Raw genomic sequence first — 22,500 nt, forward strand, 5'->3', positions numbered from 1 at the left:
GAAAAAATAGTCCTAAAAATTAGCGATCAGAAATCTTCACTATGACGTCACTTGATTGACATTCACGGCACCCGAGGGTCTTGTGAAATGACGCTGGCTGCTGCGAGCTCAGTGTGAAGGAAAAAAAGACCGTCAGGGAGGCGACAAACAGTTTTTATTTCAACCATACCTCCTGTCAAAAGCCTAAAGACTGACCACATAGTTCCTGTCTTCACAATAAAAGCGCTGCTCTATTTTGCCTGCGCTAACAAAATAAGAGTCTCAGAAAGCTGGCGTGCGCAAGCCACGGAGTTTGCCGCCAATATATTTTTTATAAAGTGTATAAAAAGGAGTATGAATGCTGGACAAATAAGATGGCAAAAAGCAACCACTTTCATGTGGATGTTGTCAGCACTACTGTCTGATTCCAATCTATGCAAGTAATACACCAATTTATATTCTTGTCTTTAGGAAAGAAAATAATCTATATGTGTTAAACGTGCTTGTATTATCATTAAACACCTTTTAACTTGTTAACAAAAACGTCTCTTTCATAAATAAATATAAATTATATATATGAATGAGGTAGATCCTTTCGACTCGGTCATTTAAAAAGTAGCTCGCCTGCTGAAAAGTGTGGGCACCCCTGGCCTGGAGTGATGAATGAAGAATCCATATGAGTAGAAACGCTAGGGATGGAACGGTACTTCTACTTATGGTTCAAAGCTATAAACAACAGGAAACATATGGTGGAAATCAGACCCTAAATTCATTATAGGTCCCCTTTAACTGAAACTTACATTCTCCACCTTTACTTTCCTTTTCTCTGACGCACTGCCATCAGTAAGGTCTGTCTCACACTTAGGAGACGGGCGACGTGCAACAAAGTATTCCTCCGTCGTGCGCTCGTAACTAGAGATGTCCGATAATATCGACCGATAAATGCTTTAAAATGTAGTATCGGAAATTATCGGTATCGTTTTTTTAAATTATCGTATCGGTATCGTTTTTATTTTTATTTTTTTATCAATTTTTTAATTAAGTCAACATAAAAAACACAAGATACACTTACAATTAGTGCACCAACCCAAAAAACCTCCCTCCCCCATTTACACTCATTTACACTCATTCACACTCATTCACACAAAAGGGTTTCTTTCTGTTATTAATATTCTGGTTCCTACATTATATATCAATACAGTCTGCAAGGGATACAGTCCGTAAGCACACATGATTGTGCGTGCTGCTGGTCCACTAATAGTACTAACCTTTTAACAGTTAATTTTACTCATTTTCATTAATTACTAGTTTCTATGTAACTGTTTTTATATTGTTTTACTTTCTTTATTATTCAAGAAAATGTTTTTAATTTATTTATCTTATTTTATTTTATTTTTTAAGAAGGACCTTATCTTCACCATACCTGGTTGTCCAAATTAGGCATAATAATGTGTTAATTCCACGACTGTATGTATCGGTTGATATCGGTATCGGTTGATATCAATATCGGTAATTAAAGAGTTGGACAATATCGGAATATCGGATATCGGCAAAAAGCCATTATCGGACATCCCTACTCGTAACTATTTGTAATTTTTTTGTACAATGCTAATCGTTTACTGGACGTAACCGCAAAATGTCATAACGCAAGGACAGCCTTGTACTAATGACATTGGGTTATTTCTAATTGGGAATCACTGGCTGTACCTAATGATGTGTCCTCAGACGGCTGCAAATGAGCACATTAGGGCATTACGTGCACACGTAGAGAGTGTCTAACTGTGTGTTCACCCTCTGCTTAACGCAGCCCTCCTGTTTCATTTGGTAAGTGATGACATATATAAGTGTTTTTTTGCCCATCTCCCCCTCCTGCCCCTCCACACATGTATCCTCTCAATTAACAACAGTCTTGCAGGCATGTGGAGGGGGCCACCTTCTCTGTCCCCATTCGTGTCCACGCCTGCGTCTTCTTGTATGCCGACAATGTTCACTGTCCGCGTTCTTCCAGGTCCTTTTTGATGTCACAAAACACGCATGCACTGTCCGCACACGCATGCACCGCCCTCGCATTGCAGGCCTTTCCACAACAGCAACTACCTTTTTTTGTCTCTGTCACTTTCCTTCAACAAGACCAAGAACCTTCTTGGACCTTTCCCCTGCAGGCCTGAGAGACTCTACCAGCTGGCTTACTCTTGCTTTAACTTCTCATTTGTGTTCAGGTTGAAACTGGGGAATACAACCTCTCGACTGTGCTCTCTCTTTTCCTTTTAATCTTCTCTCTATTCTGTTTTTTTTTTTTCTCCTGCTCGCCCTTTCTCGCTCGGCGGCGTTCCCCCGGCAGAGCGGCGCTGACTTGGAGTGCCACTGGTAGACGGTCGGAACCACTTCCCGATTGGCCGGATGGATTTAAAACAGAAAAAGCCAGGATCACAAATGTTTTCTTTACAATTCCTCACACTGAAAGACCACAAGGAGAAGTCCTGGTGTGCAAAACATGGGAGCAAGAATATGTTTATTTAAAAAAAAAAAAATGTTTTTGGACTTTTCCGGATACTTTTAGGCTTCCCCACTTGCTGAGATCTCTTAAAGAACTCCACACCACCTGTCAAACCATTCCCAAAGCAGTTTTTCCTGGGACGGCTACTAAAAGGGGATTATAGAGTGAACTTTGAAAACCACTTTATGAACTTTTAAAAGCCACAAGTCCATAGACCCAAAACCTTCAGATACCCCAACACAAGGGGGCGCTCACTGGAGCATGACCGTGTTAGGTCCAGCTCCTCGCCCAAAGTGATGTCAGATCCTTTTTTGCACGTGCTTCCTCCTCGACTCCACACTTGATATCATTTACAATTCCCCGGTCATATTTCAAGTAAATGACAGCCACGTGGCCCAACACAGTATCACTCTTAACAGTATTCCTTATTGTTTCGACACGGTAACGTTCCAAAGACTCTACACACAATCCTGCTTGTGCTGCCACTTCCCTTTTGTGATTTGTTAAATCAATAAATAATGCCAAAACATGAATTTCAACTCTTGAAATGTTTGCTTCATTTGAATTTCAAAGCCTAAGCTCATACAATATTTGTGAACGCTTTACACTTGTTTTGTGAGGTACAAACGTATCTGGAGTTGTGATATTTTGACATGAGCACGTGATCCCACCAAGGCCTTGTCCTTGTGACCGAGTTCTACATTGGAAATTGTACTGAAAGTTAAAGGATATTAGAGACTTAGACTTTTTTTTTAATGTCATTCGAATTTGAACTTTACAGTACAGATAAGAACAAAATTTTGTTGCATTAGCTAATGGTAGTGCAGGATAAAAAAGCAATAAGGTGCAGATATAAATAAATAGATTACTGTACAGATAAATAAATTGCACTTTTGCATATGCATCCACGTTTATGGATGTATGTTATATTGTCTTTATATTCCAGCGAGTTAATCAATTTTTGGGGGGAATTGAGGGGATAATTATGATGCGTTCAAGAGTCTTACGACCTGAGGGACCAAACTGTTACAGAACCTGGAGGTTCTGCTTCTGAGGCTGCGGAACCTCTTTCTTGAGTCCAGCAGTATTATGGTGAAACTTTAGCCCCAGGTACAAAAGCAAACCTGGTGGACATGTGCCATTCTACTGAATTGGTGCCTATTGGGTCCCCAGGAAATATAACTTATAAATGCACAATAAAAGCTGTTGTAAAATACTTTTTAAAATTACTATTTAGCAACATGATTGCATGATCATCCATCCAACCATCCATCCATTTTCTACCGCTTATCCCTTTCGGGGTCGCGGGGGGTGCTGGAGCCTATCTCAGCTACAACCGGGCGGAAGGCGGGGTACACCCTGGACAAGTCGCCACCTCATCGCAGGGCCAACACAGATAGACAGACAACATTCACACTCACATTCACACACTAGGGCCAATTTAGTGTTGCCAATCAACCTATCCCCAGGTGCATGACTTTGCAATTTTAATGATTATCATAAACACTGGGAATTTTTTATTTTTTTTGTTGGATCTGCATACTTCTTAAAATTAGATTAGACCATGAAATATAATAATTTAAATCCCCCAAATGTTTTTTTTAACTGTTTAGTTAAAATTCAGTCCATAGTGGTGTCTCCGGGGTTTCACTCAGTCCCCTTACCCTAACACAGTGGTTCTCAAAAGGTTTTTCACTAAGTACCACCTTAGAAAACACTTGCTTCTCCAAGTACCACCATAATGACCAACATTAAAATGCAGTAGCCCAGTAGGCCTAAGTATTCATTAAAAACAAGGCGGACATTTAATTTAACAAGTATGTTTAATATTTTGTCCACTGTAACATTACACACAGTTTGAACAGTACCACTGTTTGAAGATAGGAAAATAAAACACTGTACTTTAATCAAGTGATTCTTTGTCAAACCACTACTGGTACACTTACCCCAGTTTGAGATTTACTGCCCGAACACACTAAACCCTCTGAAAATATTTGGATTATTCCATAAGTCCACAGGATTTGCATCATCCACATTCTCTACAGCCCACAGAAAAGGCAAAAAAAAGGTTTGCTCATTTTTATTTTTTTTATATTTCAAAGAATCTCAATCAAAACACAGGTTTGGTACCTAAATTATGATATAAAAATGTATGTGCTGTACACAAGCTACTAGCATGAAATGCACCCCTAAAATCTCACTCCTGTTACTTTCGGTCCTGTTACGCAAACGAGTCATCTTTGGCTTACGATCCTTGTCAAAAATAAAATAAAATATACTAGTGTGAGTAATTAAATATCTATTATCAAATTTTGAATTTGGGGAAAAAGCTAATTTTTTTGGTTTAATTTGAGATTGTTAAATCAAGCTAATGACACTAATCCAGTGGAATGCTATGTTTGAAAACAAGCCTTTGAAGTGATACAGTACTTTTGTTCAAAAATAAAGACTTATTTGCTGCAAACTTAATGGAGAATTCAACATAATTGTGTTTTAGAAGCTAATGCTCATTATTATTGTCACTTTTACTTACTTGGGGGATGACCTTGTGTAATAAATAGCCAAAAATATGCATGCTTGTGTGTTACATCCTATTTTATCGGCTATAAAACAAAATAGCACCTTCATTCTCTGAACAGTTTATTGTGCTTGACTGCCGTTTATAATCCCCTTGTAGTTAAGCTATAACAAGATGATGTAATTTTAAGACCATTTAAATTAGAAGGTCCAACTCACCTGAACATTTGACCTCTAAAAATGTTATTGATAGTTGTTATTTCTCCCCAGTGTTTTTACATTGACCATAAATGTCAAAAATAAAAACCCAAATAAAGCAGCCATGGCTTTTTTGCCTGTTGTCGCCATGAAATGTGCGTGTTGTGCTTGTGCATGTGATCTTTGTGCAGGATGAGCCTGCGGGAATTTATGTGCCATGGCAAGAACCGTTACAGAACTAGGAGAAAACTCTCCAACCACCAAAGATATGCTGACCTAAAGGTACTGTAGATACTGTACATATAATGGAGTATTGTGATCAAGATGTCCCATACACACAAAGTAATATTGACTTGAATAGAGGACGGTGTAGCTTTTTCCTGAGAGAAAAAGTCTGAAAATGTATATTTGGGGTCTTGAGATTTATACAGATGAGATTTGTCTCCTGAGATGTTCTACCTGTCACACACATACACACCAGTAACCTTCAAGTGTTGCAAAGACATACAATATATATTAGGCCTGTTAAAAATAACAGGTTAACAAATGTGATTAATGACAAATATTGCATTAATAATGTATAGTTGCAAAATAATGCAATTAATGTTTTCATTTTTTTTTTACATCAATTTATTTTGCCTCATTTATCTTAACATCACGAAGGTGAAGGCAGCGTGGGATTAAGGTCAGTGATCAGGTCAATGCATACGCGCACAACATCCTGACAGGACTTTAGATGCTGCTTTTATCAGGTTTTAAGCAAATAAATGATGTACAATCAAGTAAAACATGTAAAAAAATAAATACATTTTTGTGAATGACATTCTGATGATGAAATTGCATTGGGGTCCTTTTTTCTCCATATTTGTTAGGTAAGCAAGTCATTTACAGTGATTAATCACATTGTATTCAAATTCAAAAGTGTGATTATCCTGATTAAAATATTATTTGACAGCAAATACTGTATATATATATATATATATATATATATATATATATATATATATATATATATATATATATATATACATATATATATATATACATATATATATATATATACGTATATATATATATATATATATATATATATATATATATATATATATATATATATATATATATACATACATATATATATATATATATATATATATATATGTATATATATATATATATATATATATATGTATATATATATATATATATATATATATATATATATATATATATATATATATATATATATATATATATATATATATATATATATATGGGCAGCACGGTGGCAGAGGGGTTAGTGCGTCTGCCTCACAATACGAAGGTCCTGAGTAGTCGTGAGTTCAATCCCGGCCTCGGGATCTTTCTGTGTGGAGTTTGCATGTTCTCCCCGTGACTGCGTGGGTTCCCTCCGGGTACTCCGGCTTCCTCCCACCTCCAAAGACATGCACCTGGGCATAGGTTGATTGGCAACACTAAATTGGCCCTAGTGTGTGAATGTGAGTGTGAATGTTGTCTGTCTATCTGTGTTGGCCCTGCGATGAGGTGGCGACTTGTCCAGGGTGTACCCCGCCTTCCGCCCGATTGTAGCTGAGATAGGCTCCAGCGCCCCCCGCGACCCCGAAGGGAATAAGCAGTAGAAAATGGATGGATGGATGGATATATATATATATACACACAGTGTATGTATATGTATGTATGTATGTGTATACAGTCGTGGTCAAAAGTTTACATACACTTGTGAAGGACATTATGTCATGGCTGTCTTGAGTTTCCATTAATTTCTACGACTCCTATTTTTTGTGATAGAGTGATTGGAGCACATACTTGTTGGTCACAAAAAACATTCATGAAGTTTGGTTCTTTTATGAATTTATTTTGGGTCTACTGAAAATGTGACCAAATCTGCTGGGTCAAAAGTATACATACAGCAACATACATTATCAATTTGGGTGATGTAGAAAAGTTACAATCAAATCAAATTAGCTTCATGGCATGGCCTCTTAACTTCATGTGAGTGATTATGATTGACGACACCTGTTGACTTCTCTGAGCCCATTTAAACAGGGCTCATGTGATGCAGTCCTTAGACTCGGTTACAAACATGACAATGGGAAAGTCAAAGGAACTCAGCACAGATCTGAAAAATTTAATCATTGACTTGAACAAGTCAGGAAAGTCACTTGGAGCCATTTCAAAGCAGCTTAAGGTCCCAAGAAGAACTGTGCAGACAATTGTTCGTGAGTGTAAAGTGCATGTCAAAGTTTTGTCACTGCCACGATCAGGAAGAAAACGCAAGCTATCACCTGCTGTGGAGAGAAAATTGGTCAGGATGATCAAGAGTCAATCGAGAACCACCAAAAAACAGGTCTGCAATGAATTAGAAGTTGCTGGAACACAGGTGTCAGTGTGCACTGTCAAGCGTGTTTTGCATCACCATGGACTGAGAGGCTACCATGCAAGAAGGAAGCCCTTGCTCCAGAAGCAACACTTTAAGGCTCATGTAAAGTTTGCTGCTGATCACATGGACAAAGATAAGACCTTCTGGAGGAAAGTTATGTGGTCAGATGAAACAAAAATTGAGCTGTTTGGCCACAATACCCAGCAATATGTTTGGAGGAGAAAAGGTATGTATATATCAGTGACGTCACTAGAGGCAGGGGAGGCGGGGCCTCACCTGCCATCATGGAAAGAAAAAAAATGTAAAAATTTTTTTTTATTAAATTATATGTATTCAGTGATTATACTATAAAGTTATTTTCCATTTAAGTTCACCAGTTTTAGATTATTTTTATTCAAAATCGCTGAATTTTCACATTTGCCAATCAAATACTGAGAAGAGACGGTGCGGTGATCAGCAGCCAGTTGAGGCACTTGTGCCTCAACATGGATTGCGGACTCGGTTAACTGCTGGCCTGCTGTGCAGTGAGACCGTATTGCTATATGAATTATATTGTACATTTCCATAGTTTAGTTAGCTGAGGTATATAATGTACAGTGCATTTTGTCAACAACTGTGTAACATATTTCTTGTGCTGAGCAATCATAAAACTGCTGCGAAGACGCACTGTGGGAGGCTCGCAGTAACCCCGCCTCCTTGTGCCAATTAAAGCACTCCCGCCGCAGAATGCACCCTTGACGGGAGTGCCACACCAAACAAAGCCTACACCCAAACCCTCCACGTGCAAGACGGAATCCACCCAAAAAAAGTCACTTAACAAGAAGCCAAAAAGTGCAAAAACAACAATGTTCGCGCCGGAGGAGCCGTGAACAGGGACACAACATTAGGTACACCTGCAGACTGCAGCACGGATTTCATATTTCATTCATTCACAACTCCTCCAACACGAACACCACTGTTCCCGCACTTATAAGTAAAGGTAAGACCATAATAACGTTTTTTTATTAGATGTGCTTTTTTGTGTGCTACAGTTTGTATGTGTAAAGTTAAAGTACCAATGATTGTCACACACACACAGGGGCGCCGAAAAGGGGGGGTAAAGGAGACGGATTCTAGGGGCCCATGATGGAGGGGGGCCCAGAGAGGCCCCTAATGATGATGAAATTATAATGTTGCCGCTGTGTTGGGGGCCATGTAAAGATTCTTTTCATAGGGCCCAAAATCCCTAGCGGCGCCCCTGCACACACACTAGGTGTGGTGAAATTTGTCGTCTGCATTTGACCCATTCCTTGATCACCCCCTGGGAGCTGAGGGGAGCAGTGGGCAGCAGCGGCGCTGCGCCCGGGAATAATTTTTTGGTGATTTAACCCCCAATTCCAACCCTTGATGCTGAGTGCCAAGCAAGGAAGAATGCTGGTATGAGCTTTTAAACATAACCCGTTAACTGCTGCCAATCAAATGGTGAATAAGATACTCTTTAGGGTTCATATGTTTGTAAATCTGACTGTGATGAAGTCAGTGCCTCACCAGTCATGAACTTCACCGCACGTCACTGGTGTGTATATATATATATATATATATATATATATATATATATATATATATATATATATATATATATATATATATATATATATATTGTATTGTATTGTATTGTGTGTATGTATACATATATATAGTGTGTGTGTGTGTATATATGTGTATGTATATAATATATATACTGTTGCGCTTTTAATGCGAAAACAAGACAACTGGAAGTGTCTTGACACACAAAAACGTGTGCGCCGTTTATTCCGTTAAAGACCAGACTGAATGCTGCTTACATCAAAGAGACTTAAAAAGGCGGTCACAACAAACCCCCACCTTTGGGTAAATCTCCTGATGGTCACTTAAAGGGGCCGCACCGAAATACTCACTCTTAACTGCATACTGTATATGAATGCTGAACAAGAACAACATTGTTATGTGCACAATAGAACAATGACCGTGAGTAATGACGACAAAGTCAGGTAAACAGGTGTGGTGAATTATGTCCTTAAAGCAACCGCTACAATACCGTATTTTCTGGATTATAGGGCGCACCGGATTATAAGGCGCACTGCCGATGAGCGGGTCTATTCAGGTCTTTTTTCATACAAAAGGCGCACCAGAGTATAAGGCGCATTAAAGGAGTCATATTATGATGTTTTTTCTAAATGTAAAACACTTTCTTGTGCTCCACATAACATGTAATGGTTGTTCTTTGGTCAAAATGTTGCATAGATTAAGTTTTACAGATCATCTTCAAGTCGCTTTCTTACAGTCGCTCCAGGATGCGCCGTTTTGTGGGCGGAGCAGCATCTCATCCGTGGCTCACTAGTGCAACAACGGCGGAAATGTGTCCCGTGAAAAAACGTCCAACCGGAACTCTCTAATAACTAAAGTTCCGTGGGTGAATTATGTAAACCCACTACAGTGGTAGTTTTTAGTACTTCCATAGCGAGATATAAGTTAGAACTTTACGCTACTTTATATTACAAATGGCAACAGCGGAGGGTGAATGTCCCATAACAACAAGATAGTGAAAAAGAAGAAGCTTATCGACTACGGTATCCGCACGGGCTATAGTGCGCAAATTTTCAGGATTCATGCAGATCTCAAATACACATCAGCAGGTACCAGAAGGTAAGAAAAGATGGTATTGCATAATATTGTGAAACAAAACACCAGATAATATGCCTGCTAATAGGTGGCATTTTGCGGTCTTTATACACACACCATAGTAACACTTGTATCTCTGACTACGTAATGGGCCGACAATCCATCAAGCGGTGCGGCTTCAAAGTCATACTGAAACATTTTGACAGACTTTTGAGTGCAAAGTGTAACGTTCTTTATTTTAAATGGAACATTTAAAGTTTTGGTGTTGTTTACTGGCGTCATATTGCACTCTCCACTTATCTCTTATTTGTGACTACCATCTACTGGTCACACTTATCATTACACCATGTACAAAATAAAATTGCTTCGAAGGCGGTAAGCACAACCAGAATTATTCCGTACATTAGGCGCACCGGGTTAGAAGGTGCACTGTCGATTTTTGACTAAATGAAAGGATTTTAAGTGCGGCTTATAGTCCAAAAAATACGGTATATACATATATAAAGATGAGTTGTCTTATATTTATATCAATACAAATACAATATTGTGCCTGTAGAAATACACTAGTGCTTAGTTCTGTTGTGATTTTGGTGTAGAACTGCATCAATATTTAGGTGACTTTCTCCGGTGGTGTTTGTGCAGAGAGAAAAATAATCTCTAAAGCCTCCTCTCCACATTCCACAGGTTATAGTGCGCCTGCGCGTGGGCCAGATAAAGAAAAGGGAGAGACTTCTGCCCTCTTCCCTTCACACTTGAACGAAGAAGCAACTCTGGTGCGTTCATAAACTGCAGTTAAAGCAACATGGAGCTGGAAAAGGGCACCCTGAATCCGGTTTTCCAGGATGTGGAAGGCGGCGAGCAAATGGAGAACAGCAGCACCAGGATAGAACCAGGGGATAAGGTGGTGTCAGAGTCCCTCAAGGAGAGCTTTGAACCGGTGGAGGAGTACACCCAGATCAAGCCGTACGCCGGCATGCCCAAGGAGGTGCTGCTCCTCTACTCCTCCCAGGCCTGCTACAGAGTACCGAGAGAGATCCTGTTCTGGCTGACAATAGCCTGCACGCTGGCACTGTTGGCGCTCACTATCACCGTGGTGGCGCTGTCCCCACGTTGCCTCAGTTGGTGGCAGGTGTCCCCTGTCTACCAGGTCTACCCACGCTCCTTCCGAGACTCGGACGGAGACGGCGTCGGAGACCTCAAAGGTGAGCAAGGTTCAAAATGTATTACACCACCATCACACATTGTTGCTGGGCAGAAGAACTCAGTGGGGCACTGTCAGTTGTGCCCCTGTTCAAACAAAAACAGCCAATGAAAGCCACGCCAACTAGCTCGGGATGGGTACCGAATTTTGTACTGTATGTATTGACCGAATTCCATCAGTACCCCCTAGAACAGGGGTCGGCAACCCGCGGCTCTAGAGCCGCATGCGGCTCTTTAGCGCCGCCCTAGTGGCTCTCTGAAGCTTTTTAAAAGATGTATGAAAAATGGAAAAAGATGAGGGGGAAAAAAATACATTTTTTGTTTTAATATGGTTTCTGTAGGAGGACAAACATGACATAAACCTCCCTAATTGTTATAAAGCACACTGTTTATATTAAACATGCTTCACTGATTCGAGTATTTGGCGAGCGCCGTTTTGTCCTACTAATTTTGGCGGTCCTTGAACTCACCTTAGTTTGTGTCCATGTATAACTTTCTCCGACTTTCTAGGACGTGTTTTATGCCACTTCTTTTTCTGTCTCATTTTGTCCACCACCCTTTTAACGTGCGTGAATGCACAAAGGTGAGTTTTGTTGATGTTATTGACTTGTGTGGAGTGCTAATCAGACATATTTGGTCACTGCATGACTGCAAGCTAATCGATGCTAACATGCTATTTAGGCTAGCTATATGTACATATTGCATCATTATGCCTCGTTTGTAGCTATATTTGAGCTCATTTAGTTCCCTTTAAGTCATGTCAATTCAATGTATATCTCATGACACACTATCTGTATGTAATATGGCTTTTAATTTGTTGCGGCTCCAGACAGATTTGTTTTTGTATTTTTACTCCAATATGGCTCTTTCAACATTTTGGGTTGCCGACCCCTGCCCTACAAAAAGGGTACCTTTTTGTTGCACTTGACTTAAAGGCCTACTGAAATGAATTTTTTTATTTAAACGGGGATAGCAGATCCATTCTATGTGTCATACTTGATCATTTCGCGATATTGCCATATTTTTGCTGAAAGGATTTAGTATAGAACAACAACGATAAAGTTCGCAACTTTTGGTATCTGATAAAAAAAAAAGCCTTGCCCCTACCAGAAGTAGCGTGACATAGTCAGTTGTTCGCCTCCTCATATTTTCCTATTGTTTTCAATGCAGCTAGAGCGATTCGGACTGAGAAAGCGACGATTACCCCATTAATTTGAGCGAGGATGAAAGATTCGTGGATGAGGTACGTTAGAGTGATGGACTAGAATGCAGTGCAAGACATATCTTTTTTCGCTACAAGCTGGCTCATTGGATTCCACACTCTCTCCCTTTTCTATTGTGGATCACGGATTTGTATTTTAAACTACCTCGGATACTATATACCTCTTGAAAATGAGAGTCGAGAACGCGAAATGGACATTCACAGCGACTTATCTCCACGACAATACATCGGCGAAGCTCTTTAGCTACTGAGCTAACGTGATAGCATCTGGCTCAAATGCAGATAGAAACAAAATAAATAAACCCCTGACTGGAAGGATAGACAGAAGATCAACAATACTATTAAACCATGTACATGTAACTACACGGTTAATAATTCTCAGCCTGGCAAAGCTTAACAATGCTGTTGCTAACGACGCCATTGACGCTAACTTAGCCGCGGGACCTCACAGAGCTATGATAAAAACATTAGCGCTCCACCTACGCCAGCCAGCCCTCATCTGCTCATCAACACCCGTGCTCACCTGCGTTCCAGCGATCGACGGCGCGACGAAGGACTTCACCCGATCATCCGTGTGGTTGGCGGCTAGCGTCGGCTATTGCGTCTGCTATCCAAGTAAGTCCTCCTGGTTGTGTTGCTACAGCCAGCCGCTAATACACCGATCCCCCCTACAACTTTCTTCTTTGCAGTCTCCATTGTTCATTAAACAAATTGCAAAAGATACTGTGGAATTATGAGATGAAAACAGAGCTATTTTGTATTGTTTTCAATGGGGTACCGATACTTCTGTTTCACTGGCTACGTCACGCGCATACGTCATCATCCAAAGACGTTTTCAACCGGAAGTTTAGCGGGAAATTTAAAATTGCACTTTATAAGTTAACCCGGCCGTATTGGCATGTGTTGCAATGTTAAGATTTCATCATTGATATATAAACTATCAGATTGCGTGGTCGGTAGTAGTGGGTTTCAGTAGGCCTTTAACATCGTCCAGCACTTGGCAGGCAAACTGCCTGTAGGTAATTTTGCAATTTTTCATGCCAACAAAGCAAGCATGCCTTATAGAAGGAACTCAAAACTAAGGCTACACTTTTTAAAATGCGTTAGCTCGATGCAAATTTGCATTGGATTAGAATTAGCAATTGTACTTGATTTCAACACCTCCATATCAAAACGTTACAATTTTTAGATATTATTAAACGAAGGAGCTTTTATTACCACATGAACACACTGAAAAGTACTGAATATTGGTACAGATGTGTACATGATTCGATTCGATTCAGAAACGATTCTCGATTCAAAACGATTGTTGATTCACAATTAATACTTTTTTAATAACATTGGGTGCCAGTTGTATGATTAACTACATCCCTCCATAAAAAAGATAAACCGTTTTAACAAATTTCTATATTCCTTAAAAAAAAACTGTTTTTCTTTAAAAAAATTAATAAAAAATTCTCCCCAAAAATTTAATAAATTCAAATACAAATGAGGCAAAAAGAGAAGTACCCAACACTTCTCTTTTCTAAAGTAAATCTGTACAGCAGATATGATAATTTACATCAACATTATAAAAATCAATAGGAACCGCGATTAATTAGAAAAAAATTTGACACTGCTACTATTTAGCGATATCATTTTATAATTTTATAGCTGCTGGATGACTTAAGGGGCTGATTAAAATGAATTGAATTGTGATTTGATGTCTCCTAGCGTTTTTTTAAGTGGTGTTTTTTCTTTCCCCCATTGAAAAAATATTTTGCTGTGATATATTTCCTATATGAGAAGCGTCTTGCAGTATGCATTTTCTTGCGTTTGGATCATTCCAGACACATGAATGCACTACAGCAGTGGTTCTTAACCTTTTTGGAGGTACCGAACCCCACCAGTTTCATATGCGCATTCACCGAACCCTTCTTTAGTGAAAAATGTTTTTTAAAAAAAATTCAAGACAAAGTTTATGTTTTTGGTAACACTTTAGTATGGGGAACATATTCTAAGTAATAAAGACTTAAATTAGAGTTATTTGGTTAGGGTTAGAGGGTTAGGGTTATAATAAGGCCATGCCGAATAAGGCATTAATAAGTATTTAATAATGACTAGTTAAGAGCCAATATGTTACTAATTTGCATGTTAATAAGCAAGTAATTAATGGTGAATATGTTCCCCATACTAAAGTGTTACCATGTTTTTTTACTGGTGCATAAAATGAACCGTGCATGAACATCACCTTGTTCAAACAACAAAACCAACACAGTGCATAAACTCACAACAAATTACACACCTGCAAACCAGTCAGCTGTTGCCATATCCGTAATACGCCGATAGGGAGAAGTTTGTATTTTCACGATGAGTCGGGTGTGTTTTGACCTGCGCCGAACCCCTGAGGCCGACTCATCGAACCCCTAGGGTTCGATCGAACCCAGGTTAAGAGCCGCTGCACTACAGTGTTGTGATGATCCACCGCCTCACAGCAAGGTGGGCCATCACAGCATGCTTCAAATAGTTTCTGTGTCTAGATTGCGATGTTATAATGCAGAAAATGTGTAACATGTTATAGATGTGTGCTGCTAGTTCAAAATTGCAAAACCCCACAGGTTTGAGAGCATAATAACATGAATGTGGAGGAAAATGAGTGTTTCAATGGGCACATAATGCCGTTAGTACAAGCAAAATCTTAATTTAAATAAGACGGTCTGCACCATTTTTGCACTTGTTTATCAATTGTGTACACAGTCTTAGTAGATCACATGTAACACGCCCACTAATAGTACATGCGATTTTATAGTTTGCACACGTGGTATCTGGATCTTAGTAGATCAGGACCAGAGTGTCTGTGTAGAGTTGATCAATAATTATAATTGATTAATGGCATATTTGATTATAACATACCGTATTTTTCGGACTATAAGTCACAGTTTTTTTCATAGTTTGGCCGGGGGTGCGACTTATACTCAGGAGCGACTTATGTGTGAAATTATTAACACATTACGGTAAAATATCAAATAATATTATTTAGCTCATTCACGTAAGAGACTAGACGTATAAGATTTCATCGGATTGAGCGATTAGGAGTGACAGATTGTTTAGTAAATGTATAGCATGTTCTATATGTTATAGTTATTTGAATGACTCTTACCATAATATGTTACGTTAACATACAGGCACGTTCTCAGTTGGTTATTTATGCGTCATATAACGTACACTTATTCAGCCTGTTGTTCACTATTCTTTATTTATTTTAAATTGCCTTTCAAATGTCTATTCTTGGTGTTGGGTTTTATCAAATATATTTCCCCAAAAAATGCGACTTATACTCCAGTGCGACTTATATATGTTTTTTTCCTTCTTTATTATGCATTTTCGGCCGGTGCGACTTATACTCCAGAGCGACTTATACTCCGAAAAATACGGTACATACATTAATACTGTACAGCAGGAGCGTCAAACTCGTTTTCATTAAGTGAAATAAATGTGTAAGGATTTGCCTCAATTGCTAATGCATTTGATTATAAAACATTTTTTTTATTTTTTGTAAAAAAATGTTTACAGCATGTTAATGTACATGGCGTTTTTTTTCTGGTAAAATTTCGGCAACCGAGCTGCCAATTTAAAAAAACATTTATCTACCGCTGTTGTTTTTATGGTGTATTCCTGTAAAAGGAAAAACGGCACCACAGTTTTTTTAAAGTGGAAGTTCAGTTGCTAAGAGTTTTATCGTTTCTATTTACTGTAATATGCTGTAAAAAGTACCGTAAATGTTTTGCTAAGCTGGCCGCTCAGTCGGCAGAAATTTACTTTAAAAAGCTATTGTCATTTTTTAATGTGCAATTGCAGTGGTTAGAGTGTCCACCCTGAGATCGGTAGGTCGTGAGTTCAAACCCCGGCCGAATCATACCAAAGACTATAAAAATGGGACCCATTACCTCCCTGCTTGGCACTCAGCATCAAGGGTTGGAATTGGGGGTTAAATCACCAAAAATTATTCCCTGGCGTGGCCACCCCTCACCTCCCAGGGGGTGATCAAGGGCGATGGGTCAAAGGCAGAGAATAATTTCGCCACACCTAGTGTGTGTGTGACAATCATGGGTACTTTAACTTTTAATATTTTAAGTTATTACAAAAAAGAAAATGTGATATTAGTTAATATCAAAGTTTAAAACATATGCAATTGCATGTATTTTTCTTCTGTCACAATGGAAAGAACGAATACATATAGTAAGAAAAGGTATTTTATTGACGCATGTTATTTCCAGGCTTCCGCGGGCCGTATAAAATGATGTGGCTGGCCAAATCTGTCCCCTGGGCTTTGAGTTTGACACCTGTGCTCAAAATTAAAGTCACAATCTTTAAAATTAGGAGTATTTTGAACCCTTTTGTCCTACTGTTTGTTTGTCTGCCGTGTCTCCCTCACTGCAAAAACTGAAATCTAAGTAAGATTGAATATCTCAAATAAGGGTGATATTTGCTTGTTTTCTGTCTGATAAGATAATTCTTCTCACTAAGCAGATTTTATGTTAGTGTTTTACTTGTTTTAAGGGTTTTGGTCCTAAATGATCTCAGTAAGATATTACAGCTTGTAACTGAGATTTTATGACCTATATTGAGTAAAACATGCTTGAAACTAGAATATCAACTGTTGCAAAGCTGTGTCATCAACACTCACAAGTATAAAACTGCTTTTTTAAAGTAATAATTTCTTACTTCAAGCATGAAAAAATCATGATGCCGAGCGCATATCATTATGTCAAGATAATGGCACTAGCATTTACTTAATTTAAGAATATTTTTCAACATATTGAGCAAAAAGGTCAAATTTTTTTTTCTACCAAGAAAACTGCACTTGTTATTAGTGAGAATATACTCATTTTGGTAAATTAATTAATTAATACATTAAGGTATTTTTGGGTTCATTGAGGTTAATAATAATAATAATACCTGGGATTTATATAGCGCTTTTCTAAGTACCCAAAGTCGCTTTACATGTAGAACCCATCATTCATTCACACCTGGTGGTGGTAAGCTACTTTCATAGCCACAGCTGCCCTGCCGGTAGACTGACTGAGGTTAGCTAATTATTATTAGGGTCAGCATGTACCCTGTATAATTAGGGTCCGCATGACCCTGTATAAATTTTACTTGTTTTGGAAAGTCTTGACAAGCCAAATTTTTTGTTCTATTGGCAGATAATTTTGCTTAGTTCAAATAAAATACCCCTAATTTTTGTATTTTTTTTCTTCTTGTTTTTGAACACTGACTTTTTGCAGTGCTGTCCTTTCTCTGCTTTGTTTTGCGGGGCTTTTCCTAGCAATACATGTTTAATGTTAATAATCGTGTAGATGCTCATTATTTGTGTTTTTTTTTTGTGTGTGTGTGTGTGTGGCAGGCATTCAGGAGAAGCTGGGTCATTTCCAGTACCTGAACATCAAGTCGGTGTGCGTCGCCCCCTTCTACCGCTCTCCCATGAAAGACTTTGGCTATGACGTGGAAGATTACCGTGCCATCGACCCTCTTTTTGGGACCATGCGGGACTTAGAGGACCTCTTGGCTGAAATGCACAAGTTAGGTAAATGTGCAGTTTTTAAAATAAATAATAGTGGCATCTTATTAGGGACCGATGTCCCTTTGGGACACAGTACCCTATTGTATTTCTAGCATTTTATTATTACACCGCCGCCTCTTTGAGCTGTAATTTGACCCCCTTAACATGCTTCAAAACTCACCAAATTGGATACACACATCAGGACTGGCAAAAATTGCGATCTAATCAAAAAACAAAACCCCAAAACTCAAAATTGCGCTCTAGCGCCCCCTAGGAAGAAAACACAGACAAAACTGCCTCTAACTCCCAGTAGGAATGTCGTAGAGACATGAAACAAAAACCTCTATGTAGGTTTCACTTAGACCTAGATTTCATACACTGACAACCCCCAGCAAAAATCAACAGGAAGTTTGCAATTCCCCCTTCAAAACAAAAGTTGAGTAAAAACAGTCACCTTTTTTCAAACATTATCTCCTCTGAGCGCGTTTGTCGTGTCGGCTTCAAATTAGCACAGGAGAGAGATTGAAGCCTTCTGATTAAAAGTTGATGAAAGAGTTTTAATTACTGCTGCGGTTTGGATTTTATGAGCTCTCAAAGTCGGCCCCGTCCATCGCTGCTTGCAGCTTTAATTTAAAAAAAAAATTGTTTTCCCCCCCGCCAGGTTTGAAGCTGATTATGGACTTCATCCCCAATCACACCAGCGACAAACACCGCTGGTTCAACCTGAGCCGCGCCAGAGATCCACACTATGAGGACTACTACGTCTGGGCTGACTGCAATGCCACCGGACCCAAGCCCAACAACTGGGTGGGTTCGTCGCCCTCTTCAAGAAACAAAGTTAAAGGCTAACTCCCCCCTTTGATTCCCTCTCTGTTCAGGTGAGCGAGTTTGGGAACTCGTCGTGGACATACGACGAAGTTCGAGGACAGTGTTACCTGCACCAGTTCCTCAAGGAACAACCCGACCTGAACTTGAGGAACCTTCATGTCCGCCAAGAAATGCTTGTAAGATAACAGCAGCACTTAATGTTCTTCTTCATGCTGACTCAGGAGCAGTGCCTGGAGGAAACGGGCCCTGAAGTTTGCCTGCAAGGAAACCTTTCTAGTACATCCATGCAGATTTTCAACACTTTTTAGCCTTCTATTTAGATTTTTATCAGTTTCCTTATTAAGCGCTAATTATATACATCATAAGGCCTTCAGTAACACATATTTAATGGCACGAAAAGGTGATTGTTTTGTTGTCCACATTGCAATACAACCCTGTTGACAATATTACACATTAACTTCAAGTTGGCGTGTTTTTAACTGCAGCTCAAAGTGCAAGTCAGCAGGTTTTTTTCTTGTGACTGACTTTGTAAAACGTAAGCTCTTTCTTTTCAGGATATCATGAGTTTCTGGCTGGAGAAGGGGGTGGACGGCTTCCGAATGGGTGCGGTCAAGCGCCTGCTGGAGGCCGCACACCTGAGGGATGAACCCCAGGTGGACCCACACCAGCCGCCTGTGAGTTTTGCCTCACTTTTGGTGAAGGGAGATGGCCGCTGAGTCTTATGACTCTTTCAGAAAAAGCATTATAACCTGGTGCAATTTAAGGCATAAACGCGGGACACATGATTAGGTGCAGCTGTGTCACATTCAGATAAGAATATTCTGGTTTGATTGATGACATGGCTAGAGAATTTAACGATGCAGGAGATCCGCGCTATTCGCGCACCCATATTTTTGACACTACATCCTATAATATGCCTTACACTGCAAAAAGTCAGTGTTCAAAACAAGAAAAAACAAACAAAAATTAGGGGTATTTTATTTGAACTAAGCAAAATTATCTGCCAATAGAACAAGAAAATTTGGCTTGTCAGGACTTTCCAAAACAAGTCAAATTAGCTAACCTCAATGAACCCAAAAATACCTTACAATAAGTATATTCTCACTAATAACAAGTGCACTCTTCTTAACAGAAAAAAAACCAGATCTTTTTCTCAATATGTTGAAACATATTCTTAAATTAAGCTCCTGTAGAACTTTGTAGTGTCTGGCCTGGTTCTGTAGGCTGTCAGTACTTTCAGTCCCTACACTGCAAAAAGTCAGTGTTCGAAAACAAGAAAAAAATACAAAAATTTGGGTATTTTATTTGAACTAAGCAAAATTATCTGCCAATAGAACAATAAATTTCAGCTTATCAAGACTTTCCAAACAAGTAAAATTAGCTAACCTCAATGAACCCAAAAATACCTTAAAATAAGTATATTCTCACTAATAACAAGTGCACTTTTCTTGGTAGAAACATTTTTTTTGACCTTTTTGCTCAATATGTTGAAAAATATTCTTAAATAAGTAAATGCTAGTGCCATTATCTTGACATAATGATATGCGCTTGGCATCATGATTTTTTTTTCATGCTTGAAGTAAGAAATTATTACCTTAAAAAAGTAGTTTTATACTTGTGAGTGTTGATGACACAGCTTTGCGACAGTTGATATTTTAGTTTCAAGCATGTTTTAGTCAATATACACTACCGTTCAAAAGTTTGGGGTCACCCAAACAATTTTGTGGAATAGCCTTCATTTCTAAGAACAAGAATAGACTGTCGAGTTTCAGATGAAAGTTCTCTTTTTCTGGCCATTTTGAGCGTTTAATTGACCCCACAAATGTGATGCTCCAGAAACTCAATCTGCTCAAAGGACAATCAGTTTTGTAGCTTCTGTAATGAGCTAAACTGTTTTCAGATGTGTGAACATGATTGCACAAGGGTTTTCTAATCATCAATTAGCCTTCTGAGCCAATGAGCAAACACATTGTACCATTAGAACACTGGAGTGATAGTTGCTGGAAATGGGCCTCTATACACCTATATAGATATTGCACCAAAAACCAGACATTTGCAGCTAGAATAGTTATTTACCACATTAGCAATGTATAGAGTGTATTTCTTTAAAGTTAAGACTAGTTTAATGTTATCTTCATTGAAAAGTACAGTGCTTTTCCTTAAAAAATAAGGACATTTCAATGTGACCCCAAACTTTTGAACGGTAGTGTAGGTCATAAAATCTCAGCATAAAGCTGTAATATCTTACTGAGATCATTTAGGACCAAAACCCTTAAAACAAGTAAAACACTCTAACATCAAATCTGCTTAGTGAGAAGAATTATCTTATCAGACAGAAAATAAGCAAATATCACCCTTATTTGAGATATTTAATCTTACTTAGATTTCAGTTTTTGCAGTGTAAATACTCTAATCCCATCCCCTTTTTTTATATAGCACATTTAAAAAAAACAATAAAAGGTATCACAAAGTGCTGCAAAGTAGTTAAGACATATTTAAAAACAGGATAAAAGTAAAGATAGTAGATTCAGTGCTATGAAAAGCTTTAAAAACGTACTAAAAACATCAAGAATCGCGTGCCAATCAAGATATCAAGATTGTAAAAAGCCCAGCTTTTTGTAAAATCTTTGAAATAAAATCAGGCTTTGAAATGAATCTAAAATGTGATAAAATAGAAGGATCTAAGTTTGGTTTCTTTAGCAGAAGTTTAACACCAGCTTGCCTGAAATATTTTTTGAGACCGTTCCTGAAGCAAGACTGTTAATTATTGCCTGGACGTGGGGGGCCGATGACATCACGTCCTATTAATTGAACACATTTAAAATTGCAACACGTATAGGTAGTGTTGACTACTAATGAACGATACGATTTTACGACATATACTCATTGAACACACTTAAAATTGCAACATGTATAGGTAGTATTCACTACTAATAAATGATATGATTTAACGACATGCACTCATTGATCACACTTAAATAAATAAATAAATAAATAAATAGGTCATACTTGTATAGCGCTTTTCTACCTTCAAGGTACTCAAAGCGCTTTGACAGTATTTCCACATTCACCCATTCAATAATAATAATAATAATGGATTCGATTTATATCGCGCTTTTCTATTGTTAGATACTCAAAGCGCTCACAGAGAAGTGGGAACCCATCATTCATTCACACCTGGTGGTGGTAAGCTACATTTGTAGCCACAGCTGCCCTGGGGTAGACTGACGGAAGCGAGGCCCCTCCGACCACCACCTACCATTCATTCATCATTCATTTCACCGGTGTGAGCGGCACCGGGGGCAAAGGGTGAAGTGTCCTGCCCAAGGACACAACGGCAGCGATTTTTGGATGGTAAGAGGCGGGGAGCGAACCTGCAACCCTCAGGTTTCTGGCACGGTTGCTCTATCCACTACGCCACGCCGTCCCATTCACACACACATTCACACACACATTCACACACATTCACACACTGA

General features: G+C 38.8%; 2 protein-coding genes across 9 annotated transcripts in view; both read left to right on the forward strand.

The window, feature by feature from the left end:
- Window positions 1–11,053, forward strand: part of ppm1ba (protein phosphatase, Mg2+/Mn2+ dependent, 1Ba) — a 40,535-nt gene extending 29,482 nt beyond the window's left edge. Inside the window, exons 6-7 of one of the 5 annotated variants that reach the window (XM_062059073.1) lie at window positions 1,787–1,803; window positions 2,321–3,030. In XM_062059073.1, the coding sequence (XP_061915057.1) occupies window positions 1,787–1,803; window position 2,321 (18 nt within the window). In that variant the 3' untranslated portion in view covers window positions 2,322–3,030. The other 4 variants (XM_062059068.1, XM_062059069.1, XM_062059072.1 and 1 more) reach the window with 4 other exon arrangements.
- Window positions 11,035–22,500, forward strand: part of slc3a1 (solute carrier family 3 member 1) — a 57,027-nt gene continuing 45,561 nt past the window's right edge. For 2 of the 4 annotated variants that reach the window (XM_062059064.1, XM_062059065.1), the window contains exons 1-5: window positions 11,035–11,434; window positions 18,041–18,220; window positions 18,858–19,003; window positions 19,075–19,200; window positions 19,579–19,698. In XM_062059064.1, coding sequence (XP_061915048.1) covers window positions 11,035–11,434; window positions 18,041–18,220; window positions 18,858–19,003; window positions 19,075–19,200; window positions 19,579–19,698 — 972 coding nt within the window. Of the gene's footprint in view, window positions 11,435–11,644; window positions 12,016–13,188; window positions 13,270–18,040; window positions 18,221–18,857; window positions 19,004–19,074; window positions 19,201–19,578; window positions 19,699–22,500 lie in introns of those variants that run through there. The other 2 variants (XM_062059066.1, XM_062059067.1) reach the window with 2 other exon arrangements.

The sequence above is a fragment of the Entelurus aequoreus genome, linkage group LG09 (genome assembly GCF_033978785.1).
Source record: "Entelurus aequoreus isolate RoL-2023_Sb linkage group LG09, RoL_Eaeq_v1.1, whole genome shotgun sequence".
In the NCBI taxonomy this organism is placed as follows: Eukaryota; Metazoa; Chordata; class Actinopteri; order Syngnathiformes; family Syngnathidae; genus Entelurus; species Entelurus aequoreus.